Source organism: Corvus hawaiiensis, chromosome W, assembly GCF_020740725.1.
Source record: "Corvus hawaiiensis isolate bCorHaw1 chromosome W, bCorHaw1.pri.cur, whole genome shotgun sequence".
NCBI classification, from domain to species: domain Eukaryota; kingdom Metazoa; phylum Chordata; class Aves; order Passeriformes; family Corvidae; genus Corvus; species Corvus hawaiiensis.
The window spans coordinates 1,778,273-1,797,690 of record NC_063254.1 but is presented as its reverse complement, the minus strand read 5'-3'; the positions used below and the strand labels follow the sequence as shown (position 1 = coordinate 1,797,690).

Genomic DNA, 19,418 nt, shown 5'->3' with positions numbered 1-19,418 from the left:
GGATTGACTGCACCTGTGGATACAGGGGGTTGCACAAGCTGACAGTCTGGACAGGCACTTATAATGGCCTTCGCTTGATCTTTAGAAATGCGAAATGTGCGCATTAGCGCTTGTGCATTCTGATGAAAAAATGCATGACTTAATTTTGCTTGATCAAAAATGTTTGGCAAAGTGTTTGAAATGACCATGGTCAATTTGTCTGCTTGTGCATTTCCCTCTACCAAAAATCCCGGGAGAGAAGAGTGTGCTCTGATATGGGAGATAAAATATTTGTGTTCTCTCTGTTCTAATAATTTTTTCAAACACAAAAGATAAGAACACAGATCCTTATTATCAACTTCTTTCAAAAATGATCCTTCTATTCTTTTAATTATATTTGCTACATAAGCTGAATCTGCAACTAGATTGAGTGGTTCTTGAAACAAATGAAATGCACGAACAACTGCTGCTAATTCCACAATCTGAGGTGAGCCTTGCACTTTTTGAATATCTGATTCCCATTTTTTTGTAGTTGCATTCTGCCATGTTATTACTGACTTCTGTGTTTTCCCTGAACCATCCGTAAATAACGTTATGGCATCTAATGGCACTTCACTTATAGGTTTTTCTCTGAAGCTTACTTTTGCTTGTAGCAGTTTGTAGCTTGGAATTGAACAAACGCCTGAGTAATCTAACAATGCAACCTGCAAATCATCTGATTTTTGCATTGCCCAATCAAAATATTTCTTTTTTAAAGGCAGATATATTGTCATGAAGTCCTTGCCTGCCATTGTTAGCAACCTTGCTCTAGCTCTGATTATAATTTGAGCTGCCATTTCTAAAGTTGTGAAAATCGTCTTAGGGGATCTATAGGGCAGAAAAATCCACTCTAATATCAATAGAGGATCTCGCTGTGACGAGTCCCATTGAAATATGAGACCATACAATTGCATCTTTTCTCCTAACACTGCAAGGAAAAATGGTTGGCTCAGTATAAAGCGATGTGCTTGTCTCTGCTGAAGAGCTTCAGTAATCTTTCCAAGAGCTTCTTGAGCTTCCGTTGAGAGGGATCTAGGCAAATTGATATTACAGTCTCACCTTAAGAGGTTAAAAAGTGGTGCAAGCTCATCATTTGTGATTCCCAAGATTGGTCTGATCCAGTTAATCTCTCCCAAAAGCTGTTGTAGATCTTGCAGGTTTTAAACTTGAGTTCTAACTTGTATTTTCTGTGGTCTTATTGCTTGCTCTGTAAGTCTCCATCCTAGATATTTCCACGGTGAATTTTCTTGGATTTTAGAAGTAGAGATTTCCAATCTGGCATTTTGGACTTCTGTAATCACACTATCACGAACTCTTTGTAGCTCTTGTTGTGTGGGCGCTGCAATGAGCAGATTATCCATATAATGAATGATCATTGCTTGTGGATGTTTCTTTCACGCTGGATATAAGGCTCGCGCCACAAACCATTGACAAATAGTTGGAGAATTTTTGAGACCTTGTGGAAGAACAACCCAATGATATCTTTGCAGAGGTTCTTGTCTGTTGATGCTTGGGACAGAAAATGCAAATCGAGGAGCATCCTCTGGATGAAGTGGGATGTTGAAGAAACAATCTTTGAGATCAATGATTACAAGTGGCCAATCTCTCGGAATCATTGAGAGAGATGGAAGTCCAAGTTGAAGTGGTCCCATTTCTTCAATGACCTCATTAATCTTTCTGAGGTCATGAAGCAATCTCCATGCACCAGAGATTTTCTTATGAATGATGAATACTGGAGAATTCCAGGGACTATTAGTTGGTTTTATGTGGCCTTTTTGCAATTGTTCTTTAACAAGACTCTTGAGAGCACTCAATTTCTTCTCTTCCAGGGGCCACTGGTCCACCCATACAGGTTCATCTGTTTTCCAGGTTAATTTCAAGGTGGTGAGTGCTGCAGCGACTATTAAAAATCCACTTCTATTTTTGTTCCCCATTGTGATAAGATGTCTCTTCCCCATACTGTGATGGGCTTCTGCACAATGAAAGGACGAATGATTGCTGTTTTTCCTCCGGGTCCTGAAACAACAATTGCATGCTCACTCTGCAGGCATAAGGTATTTCCTCCAATACCTGAAAGCGAGTTCAGAGGTGCTTTCAAGCGCCATTCTTTGGGCCAAAAGAGATAAGAGATGACTGTAACATCCGCACCAGTGTCTAACATTCCCTTAATTGAGATTGTCTTATCTCCACATGTTAAACTGCAAACGAGCACAGGTTGATCACGGCCTATCTGCTTCATCCAACTGGCATGAATGTCCACGTCTTCAATGTCAACTGAAGCTTGTTGATCAGTCACTGGCATGATCTGCTCTGTTGAGTGAGATGGTAAAGCAATAGCTTTGGCTATTGGAGTATTTTCTGGAATAACTAGTGGAGGACGTAAAGGTTGAGCCAAAACTGTTAGCTCTTCATTTTGATCTGCTGAAACAATTGATGGAAAAACAGTGAGCCCTATGATGCTAGATCTTTCCTTGCCCACTATTAAAAAGTCTTGTCTCTTCCAAGATGTTCCAGTGACCCCTGTGGATATCACTGCATGATTTTCATTCATAAAACATACTAATTTGGAATCTGCCAATTCGCATTGCGCCCCTGGTGGCAGCAATTCTGGGTCACTGGGAAATCTACAGATGGTCCGGCTGACGGAGTTTGAGTGACCCTCTCCGATAACTGTGTTCCTTGTGGGATTGCGGATGGAGCCGTCGCCATTACTTGTGTCATAGCGCATTGGTGTCTCGCGCTCTTTTTCAAGTTTCCCAGAAGTGGTAAAACATTCCCATCCACATCTGTTCTGGCGTGACATTGATTGGCATGATGTCTTCCTCTTCTACATCTTGGACAGAGGCCTGATATTTTCACTTTTTTTTCAGGTCCTGGACAATACTTTTTCATGTGTTCATGTCTTTCGCATTTAAAACATGGTCTCCCAATGAATTCTGCCGCCATCACTTGTGTAGAGTTACTTTGTTGCAGATCTGAGCGAAGCGCTGATATTTGTTCTTTAAGAAGTCTTTCAAGCTCTTGTCCAAAAGCATTCGCTTGGGATGTTGCAACATGCTGAGGTGTGCCCACCTTACTGCAAGCTTCTATCATTTCAGTTATGGTTGCGTGACCAGGTATAGCACTGATTATACATTTGCATTAGCGTTTGCAAAAGCAAGACTTTGTAGCAGATATGGTTTTGCCGCTTTGTCACTGATTTGTCTGTCCAAGGCTTGCTTTAGACAATCAACGAATGAAGTAAAACTTTCAGCAAAACCTTACTTTACTTCTGTGTAGATGCCTTCTGGGATTCGAGTAGGTGGAATTTGTAAGATTGCTGTTTGTGCCGCTTCTTTGATATCTATAAGCACATTTCGAGGCAAAACCACTGCCTGATCTTCAGGTCTAGCATGAGGTCCATCACCAGCCAATTGCTCTAATGTAAAGGCTGCATGTGGTCCTCCTGCATATTTCTCTCTTAGCTCACCAAGTGCTTTTCTCCATCTTGCATCCCATAGCAGGAGTTGTGCATCTGTAAGTATTGCTGAGGCAATGCTTCTACAATCAAAAGGTACTAAATCATAATTGTTAAATGTGCCTCTCAAAAGCTGTTTGAAGTATGGACTTCCCAGTCCATGATTCTTCACTGCATCCATTAAATCTTTGATAACTTGATGATCCAAAGGATGCCATGTAGGAGGATTTTGATTATGTCTGGTATACGCAACCGGCATTACAATGCTATCTGTTTCAGCCATAGTAAAATTCCTGTCTTGAAGATCTTTTTTCTAATATGTGACCAGTCTGTTGTGGTAGCCGTATCTTTTGAAACATATTTATCAGGCGAAACCATATCCATACCAGCATCTCGTAAACCTGCAGCTTGATTGGACTGCAAGGATGCAGGTTCTTCTTTACCGAAGAATCCATGCATTCTATTTTCTTCTCTCCCTCCTGGATGAGGAATAGGGCACGGTATTCTCGGCTGTGCACAGTAGGGTAATAATCGAGGAGTGGCAGAACCTGCCATTTCAGGTGGCTTTGATCTGGATGCTGAAGGAAAGGGTACAGTGGATGTGGATAGGGTAGTGCCACCATACGGGAAGGATGAGGGGTGGGGACCCAGTGCAGCAGCCTCTTGAGGTAGATAATCTGCACATTCTCTCATTCGGAAGCAAAGATGACGAATAAATTCATCTGAAAGCCGAAAGCGACCTTGGAGAAATGAGGAACTTGGTGTCTGTTGTTGTGAAATTCCAAGCTGTGAAGAAGGCAGATGGGAAGTTGGAGTTCCAGCATTCATTGTAAAAAAACGAGGTGAAGCTCGAGAAGATAGAGGAATGCCTTCTGAAGCTGTGATGGTTACCATATCCTCTGCACTTAGGTCCGGAATAGGCACTCGAGAATGACAAAGTCCCATAAAATCGGCTGAATATCCCTGAGAAGCTCGAGAAGAATGCATGAAGTGGAATGTCTCGATGCGAGACGTCACTTTGAAAATGAATAACACATGCTTGGTCCTGTTGTGATGGAGCAGGTAACAGTATAGAACTGAGAAAGTTGGCTGCCTCTTCAGGAGATAAAACTTTCTTCATTTCGTCGAAATTATATGGGAGATGTGATTCAACATCCTGTGATTGTAGTGCTAATTGTCTGAATGGTGTTGCTAGAGGGATGAGAGGTGGTAAATGCGATGATGAGACGGTAGTTGCTGACATACTTCTGCTGTAAATTCTCTGCTGTGGCTGCGGTGCAGACGAGGGCTGTGTTGAGACAGAGCCGGTAGGAGGTGGAGGTGCTGAAAGCTTGTACAACGGAGCTGCCATTGCCGATGAAATTGCAGTGCTGGCTGGAGATGTCATGCGTACCGGCTGTGCCGGTGTAGCAGCTGAAGCGTCCGTGTGTGGCTGGTGTGCGGGGCGGGCGGTTGGGATCGTGGGTGGGGCCAGGCTGGCCTGAGAAGTGCTGGTGCCGGGGAGCGGTGGCGTGGCTTAGCTGGAAGCGGGGGCGTGGTTGACGCCCCGGCCAGGGCTAGGGGCCGGGCTAGGAGCAACTTGACTTGCAAGCGGAGTTGCCGAGGTAACCGCGGTATCTGTAGATGGGTGGCTAATGCCGAGCCGCGCAGGCGTGGAAGCGAGGTCTCCCGAACGCGGAAGTAAGGTTGGGCTGGCAGCGGCGGGAGTGATGACTTCGGGGCCATGTGAGAAGCCACGGGGTGGCCGGGTGTAGGGTTAAAATGTAGCAAGAAGCCCTGAAGCAGCAGCGGAAAACAGCGGGGCTGGGGCGAGAATCGCTCCCCTGAATAGCTCACCGGCCATAGCTGGTCCTGCGGTCGGGCCGCACAGAGGGGCGACCCCAGTGGGGTATGTCGGGCTTTCGGCATAGCGCGCACTGGCTCTGGGCTCCCGAGCAAGCAGAGGAACAGAGAAGAAAGCTGGCAAGGCCAGTCACAGGAGAAGAAAAAAAAACGGGCAAAAACCACAAAGCAACAGTATCCCTAATCAGAGGCACTGTGCTGCGTGGCTGCTGAGATGAATCGCCCCACCAGAAGGAAGTAACCCCTTGCCCCCAACCCTCATAGGATCCTGGGCTGGCTCTCACCCATCGTGATACTCCCGGAACCAGGGGGGCAGTGACCATTTCCAGACACAAAACAAAACCAAAAAAAAGGATATGGGATATAAACCCTTCCCAAGATGAATATTTGTCATAAGAAATATTTTGGGAGAACAAGCCCAAATATATTTCAGAAAAGCTAAATGTCAAGGAACGAAGAAGATACTATAGTACAAAGCTATGGTGAAAAGTACTGTATTTTTAACCAACACAATTGTTGAGGAGCAGCCTTTATGCATTAGTTTTTTAAACAGAAAACCAAAAAACCACACCCTATTTTTGTCCCCCAAACAATACACAATACATGCATTTAAATGACACTTTAGAATAACAAATATTATCTTTATTTTGTTAAACACTGCAAATTTTTAAAATGTATCTGACACCCCTTCCAATATATTGGCAAAAAAAAGGATTTTCTGCAGCATGATCAATAAGAAATCCAGCAATAGACTTCATCTTAGACCATCTTTTGATAGAAAAACCCCCACCACCACAAAAACAGCAATCTCATTCTTATTACCAAGAGTAAGATAGATCTGGTTGAATTCTCTTGCATTTTTGACACTATCTTCAACATCAACTTTGCCCAAATGATTCTTCTATTTCTTTTTTTTCCTGCTGTAAAAAAGCTCGAGTGAAAGTTACAGTAAAATCCTTGTAACTAGATAAACCATGACCCTCAATGGATTACTTATTACATGAAAATGTTTGTTTTGACTGATAAATGGTAAATAAAATAAAAAACAACAACAAAAAAGAGGAACTATCAGTGGTTCTTTTCAAATCAAAATACATTGTTTTTCATTATCTCTACTAAACTAGCAAATTGGACAGGGACATACGACCTTAGTTGTTTATGTCCAAAGAGGGACTTTATCTGCAAAAGTGTGAACGTCTCAAATAACCATTAAATATCTACAACAGGCCATTTTAATTTCCTTACTTGTGACACTCTCCAAAACATATTTAATTTATTGATTTCTTAGAGGTAGGCAATTTGTAAGCCTTGTTAATATACTGTGCACACTTCATTAGTTTGCTAATGTAATGCAGGATAATCATGCACAGACCTTCAATACCAGAAGCACATATAATAAATTATTTGGGCATTATTTTTCTTTTCCATATGGGTTAACGTCTCTGTTTTCTCCTATTATTTCATTATTTTGTGAAGAATGCATAACAAGGGAAGGGTCATTAAGCTGAGCAATGTGAAAGTCTTGCATCTCATAACCGAAAGCTCGGAGTCTAACAATATCTTCATATGCAGCCCTTTTATCACCTTTTAAAGTTTTTGCAAATCATGCAGTCAATTCTGAGTGATAACCAGCATAAAGCCTCTTCTCCACTTTCAAACTTTAAAAAGCATTTCACAATCGTGGCAGTATGATTTAAAATTACAGATTACCTTGAAAATCAAAAGTCTGAATTATAAAAGTAAACTGCCCTTATAGCTTCATCATCCTATATATGTCAACAAAGTGCCAGCTAATTAGTGAAAAAAGCAAGTTTAAGGTTTTTGTAAAACATATTTACAGCTTTCTTGTACACCTAGAATACAGTTTTCCAATATGTTTTCCTTCTCTCCTCTCCCATTTATGACATTCAATGAAACAATGCAATTTTGCAAAATTAAAAGGGTTCCTGTCTTATTTTTGCCTTCAGCTTCATGTTAGAGGCACATACTTCTAGACTCAAGCACTATAATGCATAGTGGAAATCACCAATTAAAACAGCAACAGCAATGGAATATATTGCAAATGAGAACATCTGTCATTTAAAAATGAAATGTTTTTGTAAACACTGTCACACTGCAATGCTGTGTTAGGTGAATCATGTAAGGCTTGCATTAGCATGCTGACTATATTTTTTCAGAATATGTTTAAATTATCTAAACATTGTCACAAGTTCAACTCAATTAAAATATACCAGAAGTAGCCCAGTGGCACACACACTTGAATTTTGCAATCTCAATATATCTATAAAACGTGAGTAAATTTTTGGTTTGTTTTTATACAAAATTTTTTGTATTAAAACTTAAAACCCCATACACCCCCCCCAATATTCCATGATAAACCCAAATCTTCATTAGACAACACTGGCTTTTTTTTTTTTTTTTTTGCTGTTTTTCCCCCTACAGTTCTATTTATATCACTAAATCCAAGGTGGCCAATGCATTCACAGGCTGAAAGAAGGGATATTATCATGCGCTCCAGAGTCAATGGTTAAAACAGAAGATTTGTTATGTTTATAAGTAAGATCAGGGCCAATGTTATAATTACATATATAACAAGAACAGCTGTTCTGATGATGCATTTAGAATGTCAGTGTCACTTTATAGCCTTCAACTACATGCTTTAGCTTTATTAAAAAAATTTTTCTAACTCCTTAAAATTTTTAACATTAACAACTAGGTTGTTGTTAGATCTATGGTTTCTGTAATTTCTGAATTAATGTTTAACTGATCTGATGTTTTGTATCTTTTTATTATATTTTTAGGGAAATAGCGTATACCCATTAGTATTTATGTTCAATGGTTTGAAATGTCTCTAAATTCACTTTTCTAAGAAAGGCTATTAGAAAGGTAAAATTAACTGAAATTCAATCTGCCAAATACAAATTGATATTTAAGAGCTTATATTCTAATCCTAGATATAATGGCATAAATTCTTCCAACAAAAACAGCTTCTACATCTGTATAAAGCCCTGACAAGATTTAAGCATTGTTTTGATTATGGATGTCCTCTGTGTGTCTCCAATTTCAGGAATGTACAAATGATTCTATATAGCACAATGCTAGTACAATTCTGTACTATGATAAGCTTTTTTTGTTGCTTTTAAAATAAAAACAACAAATACCTAGTCAGGAATAAACTGAAAAAAATTTACATTCTTCTTTTAAAAAAGTAAATAAAATAACATTATTAAAAATGTGAATTAGCTATAAGACATTATACAATTACATAGATACATATCAACACAGCACATTCAATTTGCCAAAAATTAATGAATATAAAGACAATATGGATGCTGGCATATATATGTATGTACAATGATTATAGCATTCATAATTGCACTATACCTACAATCAGTTTCCAATTATAAGGTGTTTTATGAGGGAACAAAAACTAGCAACTATTCTTATTAATGTTGTTTTAGAGTGGGGAGTGTTAAGGATGAAAAGCATCTCATTAGTATTTATTGTTAACTTTGTTACTCAAGTAATAAGAGATTGTTTTTCCACCTCTCCTTTGCTGCTGAGAGGCAGCAATTTCTGTGCTAAGTGCACCCTATTGCTACTTGGCAACATAAGTAATCCATTTATGTCCGACCTCAGAGTTCTCTGTGGTGTGCTAGCAATCATGCACCTGGTCAAAAAAATACCTTTCAACCTAAGCTGCTCATTGATGTGTGCTACATTTTTGTTATTAAAAATTTGCATGTTTAAATTTCAAGAGTGATTTGCATTAAGAAATCTTTCTAAAGAACAAGAGAGACTATTTTGCATGAAACCTATAAAATGTCTGTGAATAGGTTAAGAGGCAACCTTATCAAGAAAGGTTTCTGAATGTGATCATTCATCAATAATTTCATGCTATACAAAGGTGCTTTGATATTATTAGAGAAAACATTGTATGCAATCTCATGCCATCTCTGACATAAGGAGAGAATTAAACTGTCTTCTATACACGTATACTGAGTAGCATATTCACTCACGTTGTTTTTGGCATTACAAAATGGAACACTTAATAAAAACAGGAACATATGAGTTAAAACTATGTTTATCATTTGGCAGTTGACTCAATCAGGTCAATTCCCAATCCATTAGTTTGGCATTTCAATCAGTATTGTATGTTTCAAAAGTATTGGTTTCATAAAAAGCCATATTTGGCAAGATTTTATACAACAAAAAATATTTTTTCTACTGTGGAAAAACACACTTTAAAAAAGCTCAAACTTAAGAAAAAATGCACACAACTGAAAAATAAACCCCTACCCCTGTTTCAGGCTGTAGCCACTGGGGAGAATGTAGTGTCCATGACATTTCTACTGGTCATTCGTGAATAAAGAAAAGAGAAAATAATGGCACATGGCAATTAAAAAGAGATTCTATGATATTCTATGAACATCTGAGGTTTATGTCTTTAATTATTTCATTACTGTCTTCTATACATCTTTTTGAACTGTGAAAGTATGTTTAAATTCTAAATCCATACACAACTATTTCTATTTTGCAATTCACAATATTCTAGTCTCAGAAGTGAAGACAGAATGAGAACACTAATTTTAAGAATTAAAAAAATCATACTATCAGTACTTTTGATCCTTTAGAGAAAGCACATTCTGTAAAATTTTAATGACTGATAGCTTCACTTCTGATGATAGTAATTTTCTTGACCAAATCACTCAACAGAAAATATATTATCAAGGAATGCAAGTGGTAAAATGGCCACTGTACTTTTAAAACATAGAGGGGGGAGGAAGGAGGGAGAGAAAGGGTCCAGGAAAGAGGAAACCAGCTTGATTTTGCTTCAATAGCAAAAACCTGCTATCCTTTGTATGACTGAGAATTTAGAACCCACTGAGTCACAAGATTTTGCCTAAAAATAAGAAAATGTACTGTGAATGTACTTCAGCATCTTTTGGTTTTCCTCCATATAGTTTAAATAAAATCGTAATATTAACTAAAACACTGTGAACATTCACAGAGTGCAGGCCAGCAATAAATTAGTATTATGCAATTTGTTTTCACAGATAATACAGTCCCTCTTGTGCATCTTCAGTCACGCAAAGGTGGTCTTGGAGGGCCTCTTAGGCACAGTTAGACCAGGTTGTACTCCTTCAGGTTTAACTGTAGAATCGTGTCCTTAACAGCAGCAAAGACAAAGCGTATATTCTCTGTGTCTGTAGCACAAGTGAAGTGAGAGTAGATAATTTTGTCACTGTCTGGATTCAGGTCTACAAACATCTTCAAGATGAACTCTCGTGCCGCTTGTGCATCCCGTTGTGGTCCTGATAATTAAGAAGAAAAAGTCAGTTTCTCCTAAAGTCAATTCAGCATTTGAGCTTATTTAGGAGAGGAACCTCAGGAGCAGAAAACAGAAGAAAGACTCAGTCTGTGATCCTTGTATAAGAGAGGAAGGGAAAAAATTCTACTAACAAATACTACCATATACTATTTTTTCCCAGTAGGAACCATTAAAAAATAAAAATTGAAGGAAATTCCAGAAGTTGATCATAGAAGAGCTGTTCTTTTTGTGCTGACTATCCTCTTTCTTCCATAAGGTGTTAAAAAAGGAGAGATGAACTTGATGACCCCACGAAATGAACAACAGAAGAATTAGTTGCTTTATACTCATAAATATATTAAAAATTAATAGATTTGGCCCATTTTCAGTCTACTATATTTAAACTATACTTAAGTACATTCTTTTAAAATGTAGCATAACCAAGTTACATCTTAAACTGATCTGACACTGTCCCCAACAGAATTTAATTTACTTTAGTGATAGTAAAATATACATGCTTGCTAGTTGAAGTTGTTCAATTGCAAAACTTAATGTTCTAACAAATCAATTTTCTAAATTATATATAACAATTCTATTAAATTTAAACAAAGTCTGTAATTCTCAGAACACAAAGTCTATGTAACCAAACTGCATAGTCTGCTTTGCATAAGGCAGAAGGCAAAATAACAACTTCCAATATATAGGAGTGAGGATTGGTTCATGTTCACAGACAAAAGAGTAGCACAGAAGTAGGAACATTAGACACAAGTTATTTTTTCCTATACTGTATATACATATACTGTTCCAGTGCAATTTTCAAAGGCCATTATTCCATTGTTGTCCTGTTTCTGCAATGTGGGTTTCTACAGAACATGTATGTTTGCTGTGCCTCTTCCTCCTATCTCCTCATTAGTCCTGTTCTTGTTATATGACAATATAAATACCAGCGCTCAGCTGTTATATAGTTCTGTCCTTCAATAGTTATGAAATCTGTACTTAGGGAGTTAGCTTGTGCCCACATAACTTTCAATGACTGCACAATAAAACTTATTTTTAATATTTAAATAAAAAAATAAACATTTCTAATTTGGATAAATGCACAAATTAGGTAACAATGGAATCACAAAAGATAAAATACTTTCTGATATCTATTGGTTGCAAAGCCTTGTGGAAGGAGAACATGATTCTACAGTATCTTGTATGCACATGAATATGTATGTGCATATATAGACACATACACAGACTACACATTTTCTGATATGTAGAGAAGGACATGTAAACATAATAATTTCTCTGAACTAAGACAAAGAGGACTTCAAAATTTTTAAAATTTCTAAACGCAACAGATTCTAGCCTTTAGCTTCATCACATATTCTATAGAAACAGCAGCAAAATTAATATCCTTACTAATTTTTTTTACTCTTAAGAAGTATAAATATTTGCAAAAGAGACTCAAACACTTTCAAAGACAATGATTTCTTCAAAATAAGCCATTTATTGTTTTTATCAACTTCCTAGAATTTTGTTAAACAGTTTTACAGTGGGTAGGCACACGCAGGTTTGTCCCTCTTTTAAAATCTACTGCACTATTCAAAGCCCATATCCAAATTTTGCTTGCCTAATAACGTGTGTGGTTATTATAATGTAATTTAATTTTTTTCTGACTGGAATTCAAGTACGGAAAACTGAGATTAAAAAGAAAGTTTGCCATCTAAGGTATTTAGAAAAAGGGAATGAACCAATGCTAGATTTACAATGCTAAATGGTTACAATCTAAATAATCTTGGAAAAGAATTATAACACAAATCAGTAGGTTTCTTGTCTTTAGCTCCCTTTTTAGCAGTCTTAAAAGGGTTGCTGTATATGATAGTCAAGTCCCGTATAAAAAGCACTACAATTTAGCTGGCTACATTAGCTTGGTAATTGTCATCATTTATTTTCTTTGAAGACTCTGGAGGGGAGTGTGCTCCCACAGATAGATATTTTTTAATTCTTTCCTTCCCAAACATGGCCACTTTTTGTCTTTTTCCTCACTCCCAGCACTTCATTCCAGTCTTTGAGTTGGTCTTTTAGTATGATCTGTGAAAGCATATCTTCATGTGATACTCTGACACTTGAGCACATCTCAGTCTCTCATCCAATGTTGTTATGACATACTGTGCAGTACAACTGCTTAGTTTAATCAGTCCAGTTTGCCATCCTGCTTACCATTTCTCATCCCTATGCTACTTTCTCCATTGTACTACCCACATGGGAAAAGTGATCCAGCTGAAAAATACCTAATTCTGATGAGTTCTCCAAATGTGTCCGTCTTCAACATCTCCAAACAGGGTGTTGGAACAGCAGAGAGGGACACACAGAGACCTACGCAAACCAAAGACTTTGCAACTGTCTTGGTTTTGACTGGAATAGAATTAATTTTCTTCTTAGTAGCTGGTTGTATTGTGTCTGACAGAGATAGAGTTCATTTTTCCTTAGCAGCCCTCACAGTGTTTTGCTTTGCATTGGTAGCTGGAAGGGTGTTGATAACACACCAGTGTTTTGGCTACTGCTGAGCAGCCCTGTCCCTCTAACATTCCTTACCCTCATCAAGGGGCTGTGAGTGGGCAAGATCCTGGGAGGGGACACAACCCAGCCAGCTGACCAAATTAACCAAAGGGATATTCCATACCATATGATGTCAGTTCAGATATAAAAGCTAAGGGAGAGAGGAGGAACGGGGGAGCATTCATTATTCTACGTTTGTCTTCTGGAGCAACTGCTACGCGTGCTGAAGCCCTGCTTCCTGGGAAGTGGCTGAACATTGCTCTCTGATGGGAAGTAGAGATTAACTTTTCCTTTTGCTTATGTGTGCTCAGACTTTCACTTTTCTTTTTTTGCTTTAGTAAACTGCTTTATCTCAACCTACTAGTTGTTTTCCATCTTATTTTCTGTGCCCTGTCCCACTGGGAAGAAGAGTGATAGAGCAGCTTGGTGGACACCTGGCATCCAGCCAAGGTAAAACCACTACACTGGTACAGTGCTGTGTTTTAGATTTAGTATGAGGATGATGCTGATAACACTGATGTTTTCATTGCTGCTGAGCAGTGCTTACCCTGAGTCAAGGGCTTTTCATTGTCTCATGCTCTGCCAGTGAGGAAGTGCACAAGAAGCTGGGAGGAAGCACAGCTGGGACAACTGACCTGAAGTAGCCAAAGGGATATTCCACACCATGAAACGTCCTGGTGGATACTAGGTTGAACATGAGCCACCAATGTGCCCTTGACACAAAGAAGGCAAATGGTATCCTGGGCTGCATTAGGAGGAATGTTGCCAGCAGGTCAAGGGACATGATCGTTCCCCTCTAATCAGCACTGATGAGACCACACCTGGAGTTCTGTGTCCAGTTCTGGGCTCCTCAGTACAAGAAGACAAGGACATACTGGAAAAAGTCCAGCCAAAGGCCACAAAGATGATTAAAGGACTGGATGAAAGGCTGAGAAACCTGGGACTGTTTAACCTAGAGAAGAGAAGGCTTAGACGGAGATCTTATCAATGTGTACAAATACCTGAAAGAAGGATGCAAAGAAGATGAAGCCAGGCTCTTGTTGGTGGTGCCCAGTTACAGAACAAGAAGAAACACAGGAGTTTCCATTTGAACATCAGAAACCCCTTTTTTACTGTGAGGGTGACTGAACATTAGGACAGGTTGCCCAAAAAGGTTGTAGGGTCTCCCTCCTTGGAGATATTCAAAAGCCATCTGGACATATACCTGTGAAGCAGGCACTAATGACCTTGTTTGAGCAGGGGGGTTGGACTTGATCATCTTCAGAGTTCCCTTCCAACATCAACTCTTGTGTATGAATTTTGTCTGGTTTTTCTGGACAAGCATTTAACACAGGTGTATCTCCACTTAAGTGATCATAACAAAAGGGCCCATACAGCCTTCTCACTTGCAGGATGTCATCTAAGGCACCTGTCACACTTCTAACATGAAAAGATAAGAATATATTCTATTCAACTGTCAATTCTCTTCTGTTTAGTACTATCAAACTAAACTTACACTGATTCATAAATAAGTATGGCCTGATCCTGCAGGCTGTTCACTGTGAACACATCCTTTCCTCTCAAACAGGAAAAACATGAAACTTTTTCCTTCTATCACTATCTAGTTTTGAAAATGAGAGATTTAATCTTTTTTTTGTAGCTTTTGAATCTGCTTTTCACTCTCTGGTGTGACAAAAGAGATGTTATTATATGAATTTGATTTTTTTCTTTGTTACCAAAGCCTCCACTCAGTTACCTTTGAATACCTAGGTTTTCACCTCAGGAGAACTTTCTCAAAGTACAACTTCTTTAGAAGCAGCTGTTTGTTCCACATGTTTTCTGGGACAAGCACATTAAATTTCATATAAGTAACATAAAATTAAAATAATGGAAACAAAGAAGAAATGGTACAATAAAAGGGTGGGAGAAGTGATACTGGTTTATCTGAGACCCACAGAGAATTTATGACACTTATCTTCAGATTTCCAGCCTTAAAAAAACAACAAAACACAAACACAAAAAAAAAAAAAAAAGACTATGTGAGACTGAGTAGAATGAGAAATGCATTTTTATATAATTTTAGCTTTATACTTCAGTTCAAATCCTCACCCCAACTTATGAACAAGGACAGAATAAGGTCCATTGCTAATATGATGTTATTCATCTAGAATCAATAATTTCACATGAAAGGTACTGCCATCTTGTCCACTATTAATGAAGGTATAAGATGAAATCCTAGCAATCTAGAAAGTTACACAAGACTTTAGTGACTTTAAAAATTTGAAGCATGAAAAATTGTTATTTTAAAAAATTTTTTTCATTTTCACTTCATTTTTAAAAAACCACTACCAGCAAGTCATTCAACTACAAACTAACCATTTGGTGTACTTAGTACAATTTGTAAAGAAGAAAATGGGTTTAATGAAGAATGGGTGATTATCTTTGTCCTAAGAACCTCTAAGCAAAACATGTGCAACACTATTACATTTGGTCATTACTGCAGTTTAAATGGGGCATGAGCTCTGGTGGCAATATACTTACCATCATACTCTGGGAAATAATCAACTAAATGGGAGTACATAATTTTCTCTTCTAAGAGATCTTTTTTATTTAAGAACAGAATGACCGAAGAATTCTGGAACCATGGATATGTGATAATTGTCCTAAAGAGTGCTTTGCTTTCTTCCATTCGATTCTGGAATTTAGAAAAAAAAGAGATACATTTATGCAGTTGTGAAAATAATTTAATTTTTTTTTTAAATCAATCAATGCAATTCCATTTTAGTTGATAAATATATCCATTTCACATTTTCCATCTTCTTACCAAAATGTAAGATTTAACTGATTCATTTACAATTCATAGGTATGTGGTATATTAAATATGCAGGCAGTTTCCTTTTGCAAACTCAATGACTCAAGCATAATTATTCTTTAGAACACAGGTCATGGACACAATACCTATAACAGGTACTGTTGTAAATACTGACTATGCACAGTTATGATCAGCCAACAAATTCATGGGTACTGAAATGCATGTGGTTCAAGGTAGAGATAAATGTACAACAAGACATAATAACCAAGTTTCAAGAACCTTATTTATTTTATATGAGTTTACTGAACTTTAAATGCAAGTAATCCTTAATTTTTTGAAAGAGATCAGCATTAAAATAGTTCCAGGTAAATTTAGAATTTACTCATTGATAACCTGACAATATTTGCCCAAATCAAAGGCTTATGACATAAAATCTTACAAATGGTAAATTTGTTTCTAACATCGAGTGAGCCTTTACTTAAGCCTTGATAAATTGCTCCTGCAAAGCATTTTGCATGACAGTGGAAATTTAAATAAGTGAAGCATACAGTTCTGTTTGCAAGGGCTTCCTGACACTGTAAAATTCTGTGTGGTTCGATACAATTCTGAAGAACTGTTAGGCTGACACGATGTAGGCAATACAAAATCAGAACAAATTGAGTTCGAAACCAGGAATTAACTCTACTTCTTTATTATTTGAAAACTCTAAGGCAGGCCTGATTAGCTACTATGGAAGCTTTTTTTAGGAGATGCCTCCTGAAAACAAGAGTTTCACCACCAAACAGGCTATTATGATATGATTAGTGAGAGATGCCTCTGTCTGAATTAATGTGTAAACTAGACCATATGCCTGTAGATACAAAAATGCTGCTAGCAAGGATTTTCTTGCTATTTTCCAAGTCCGTGAGAGACTTTTCTCTCTCACAGAAGAGGTAGCAAAGTATATAAACAACCAAGCCACCTGCAACCTTGAAAAGTCTTGTTTATGGTATAGTAGAAAAATATTTTGACAATGGATGTTTTAGGATTTTAGCCAATCACCCCAAGGGGTGGCTGATCCTTGGTCCAATTAGACTATGAAGAAAAAAGTCTATAAAAGAGTTTGTAAAATAATTAAATAAATTGTTGGGAAATTATTAAAGAATCAGGGACATGGATCATTGATAGAATTATGGGATCAATAAAAGAACTGTAGCAAGAGCCTGCAAACAAAAGGCCTGTGTGAGAAAAACTCTCCATGAGAAAATCCCTGTGTGAAAAACAGGGCTGGGAACAAGAAGGGAGTTTTGAGAAGGTACAGCTGTGGAGATAAGACCCAGAGGGAGGAGGGTGAACTCTGAATTCTTTTAATCATAACAACTGTAGAAGCTTGCCAATGTAAGTCCAATTATGTAGAAGCAGAAATTTGCTTTGATAAGTTTTAAGCCACTTAAGAGTTAACAAGCTGGTATACTATATAAGTGCCTTTGGATTGCTAATAAACGGAGCTTGCTCTTATCAACCACATTGGTTTTGGACTGCAATTTCTCCCCCCGCCAGAGTCCACGGACTTTTTTCAATTCCAACATTTGGCACCCGAACAGGGACAGGACTGGGACTGGCACTTCATTTTCTTGACTACGGTGGGAGCTGACGTGGCCCCGATAAAGCGGCAATCAGGGGGCAAAAGGTCAACACCTGCTGGCGAGTGTCTGATCCGTGCCTGGACTGACCTGACATCAGGGGTCCGCCGAATCGGCTGACAAGGGCTAAAGCTGCAAGGCTGCACGACCCTGACAGCAGGGACAGCGGTAAGACGCGGATTTTGCGGTTAGACGCAGTTATTGCGGTGGGACGCAGTGCGGTAGGACGCAGTTATGGAAACAGAGGTGGCCCTTGGTTTATGCTTTTTAGAAAAGCGGGGACTTAAAGAAGTACACCTTTATAAGGAACTAGCTTATCCAAGATCATTTAAAAAGAAAGCTAAAGAAACAAAAGCTCTCAAATTCACCTGGAGAGCAGTAACTAGCACTCTCGCAGAAATAAAAACGGAAAAGACAGTGGCCGCAGCCGCCATAGAGACTTTAGAGAGTGGCAGTGCTGGCTGTAGCAGCTCCGGGAAAGGAACAGACGGGGGTCTTACGGAGCGGCGGGCAGAGACCGGAGCGGAGCCCGGAGTGGCATGGTCCTTCGGGCTGGCCGCGAGAAAACCGGTTAAAAGCACAGCAGCACCCGTCCGCTTACTGCAGGAGCTGCTAAACTCGGCAGAGCCGGATGTTACCCCTCTGACGGCCGAGGGAGAAATGGCCACGAACGCGGAAGCAGACCCACCGGACCCAGGGGGTGGGGAGCAGGCAGGCCAAAGAGATAAATCAATCTTGCTGCACAATTCCTGCCTGCTGGATCTTCTCTTCTCCTCCTCCCTATGGCTGCGGGACACAGTGATATACCCTAGGGGCCAGGCCTGCGGTAATATATGCCAAAGTCAATAGTACAGATTTTATTTAACAGTAAATGTGAGGTAGAGAGATAGAAAGAAATAGGAAGAGAGAAGGGGGGGACAGAGTGAGAAAGAAATTAAGCAAAAGATATCACCACCATGTGGATTCCTGAAGTGTCCTTCTTCACCCTGGTCTTCAGTGGTGGGGGTCCCAGAATCATTCTACTGGAGGTACCACCTTTATACAGTCCAAGTTCCAGGTATCCAAGGGGTGGTCGCAGATGTTCCCACAACTTGGACTGGCATGGGTGTAAGCAGTGGTTTCCTTTCCCACAGTCTGCACAGTGGAATTTTGTCCAGTGTGCTAATTCCAAACCTTCACCTCTGTTTAGGCCTGGAATTAGCGCCTTCCTTTTTGCCATCCATGCTTATCTCAAGTTCTTGTTGAGGTGGCTTATCTTATGGGAATAGTGTTTTGAGACGTAATCGCATTCTTTGTCCTCACACAGGCTTCTATAGAACAAAATCAAAGTGAATCTTGCAGATTCTGATGTTGCTGAGCCATAGAATCATAGAATTGTATAAGTTGGAAAAGGCCTAAAAGATTATCGAGTCCAACCATTAACTCAACACTACCAAGTCCACCACTAAACCATGTCCTTAAGTGCCACATCTGCACATCTTTTAAATGCCCTCAAGGGATGGTGACTCAACCACTTCCCTGGGCAACCTGTTCCAATGCTTGATAACCCTTTCAGTGAAGAATTATTTCCTAATATCCAACCTGAACCTCCGCTGGTGCAACTTGTGGCCATTTCTGTTTGTTCTGTCAATTGTTACATAGGACAAGAGACTGACACTTTGTTACAACATCCTTTCAAACACTTGTAGAGAGCAGTAAGGTCTCCCCTGAGCCTTCTATTCTCCAGACTAAAAACATTCATTACCCTCAGCTGCTCCTCATAGGACTTGTGTTCCAGATGCTTCATCAGTTTTGTTACTCTTCTTTGGATGTGCTCCAGCACCTCAATGT

The 19,418-nt window shown here is 39.0% G+C and overlaps 1 protein-coding gene across 1 annotated transcript in view; it reads right to left on the bottom strand.

The window, feature by feature from the left end:
- Nucleotides 1–10,270: 10,270 nt before the first annotated feature.
- Nucleotides 10,271–19,418, bottom strand: part of LOC125319354 (guanine nucleotide-binding protein G(q) subunit alpha) — a 137,946-nt gene continuing 128,798 nt past the window's right edge. Inside the window, exons 5-6 of the mRNA XM_048290458.1 lie at nucleotides 15,696–15,849; nucleotides 10,271–10,632 (exon numbers count right to left, since the gene is read on the bottom strand). Coding sequence (XP_048146415.1) covers nucleotides 10,442–10,632; nucleotides 15,696–15,849 — 345 coding nt within the window. The 3' untranslated portion in view covers nucleotides 10,271–10,441. The remainder of the gene's footprint in view (nucleotides 10,633–15,695; nucleotides 15,850–19,418) is intronic.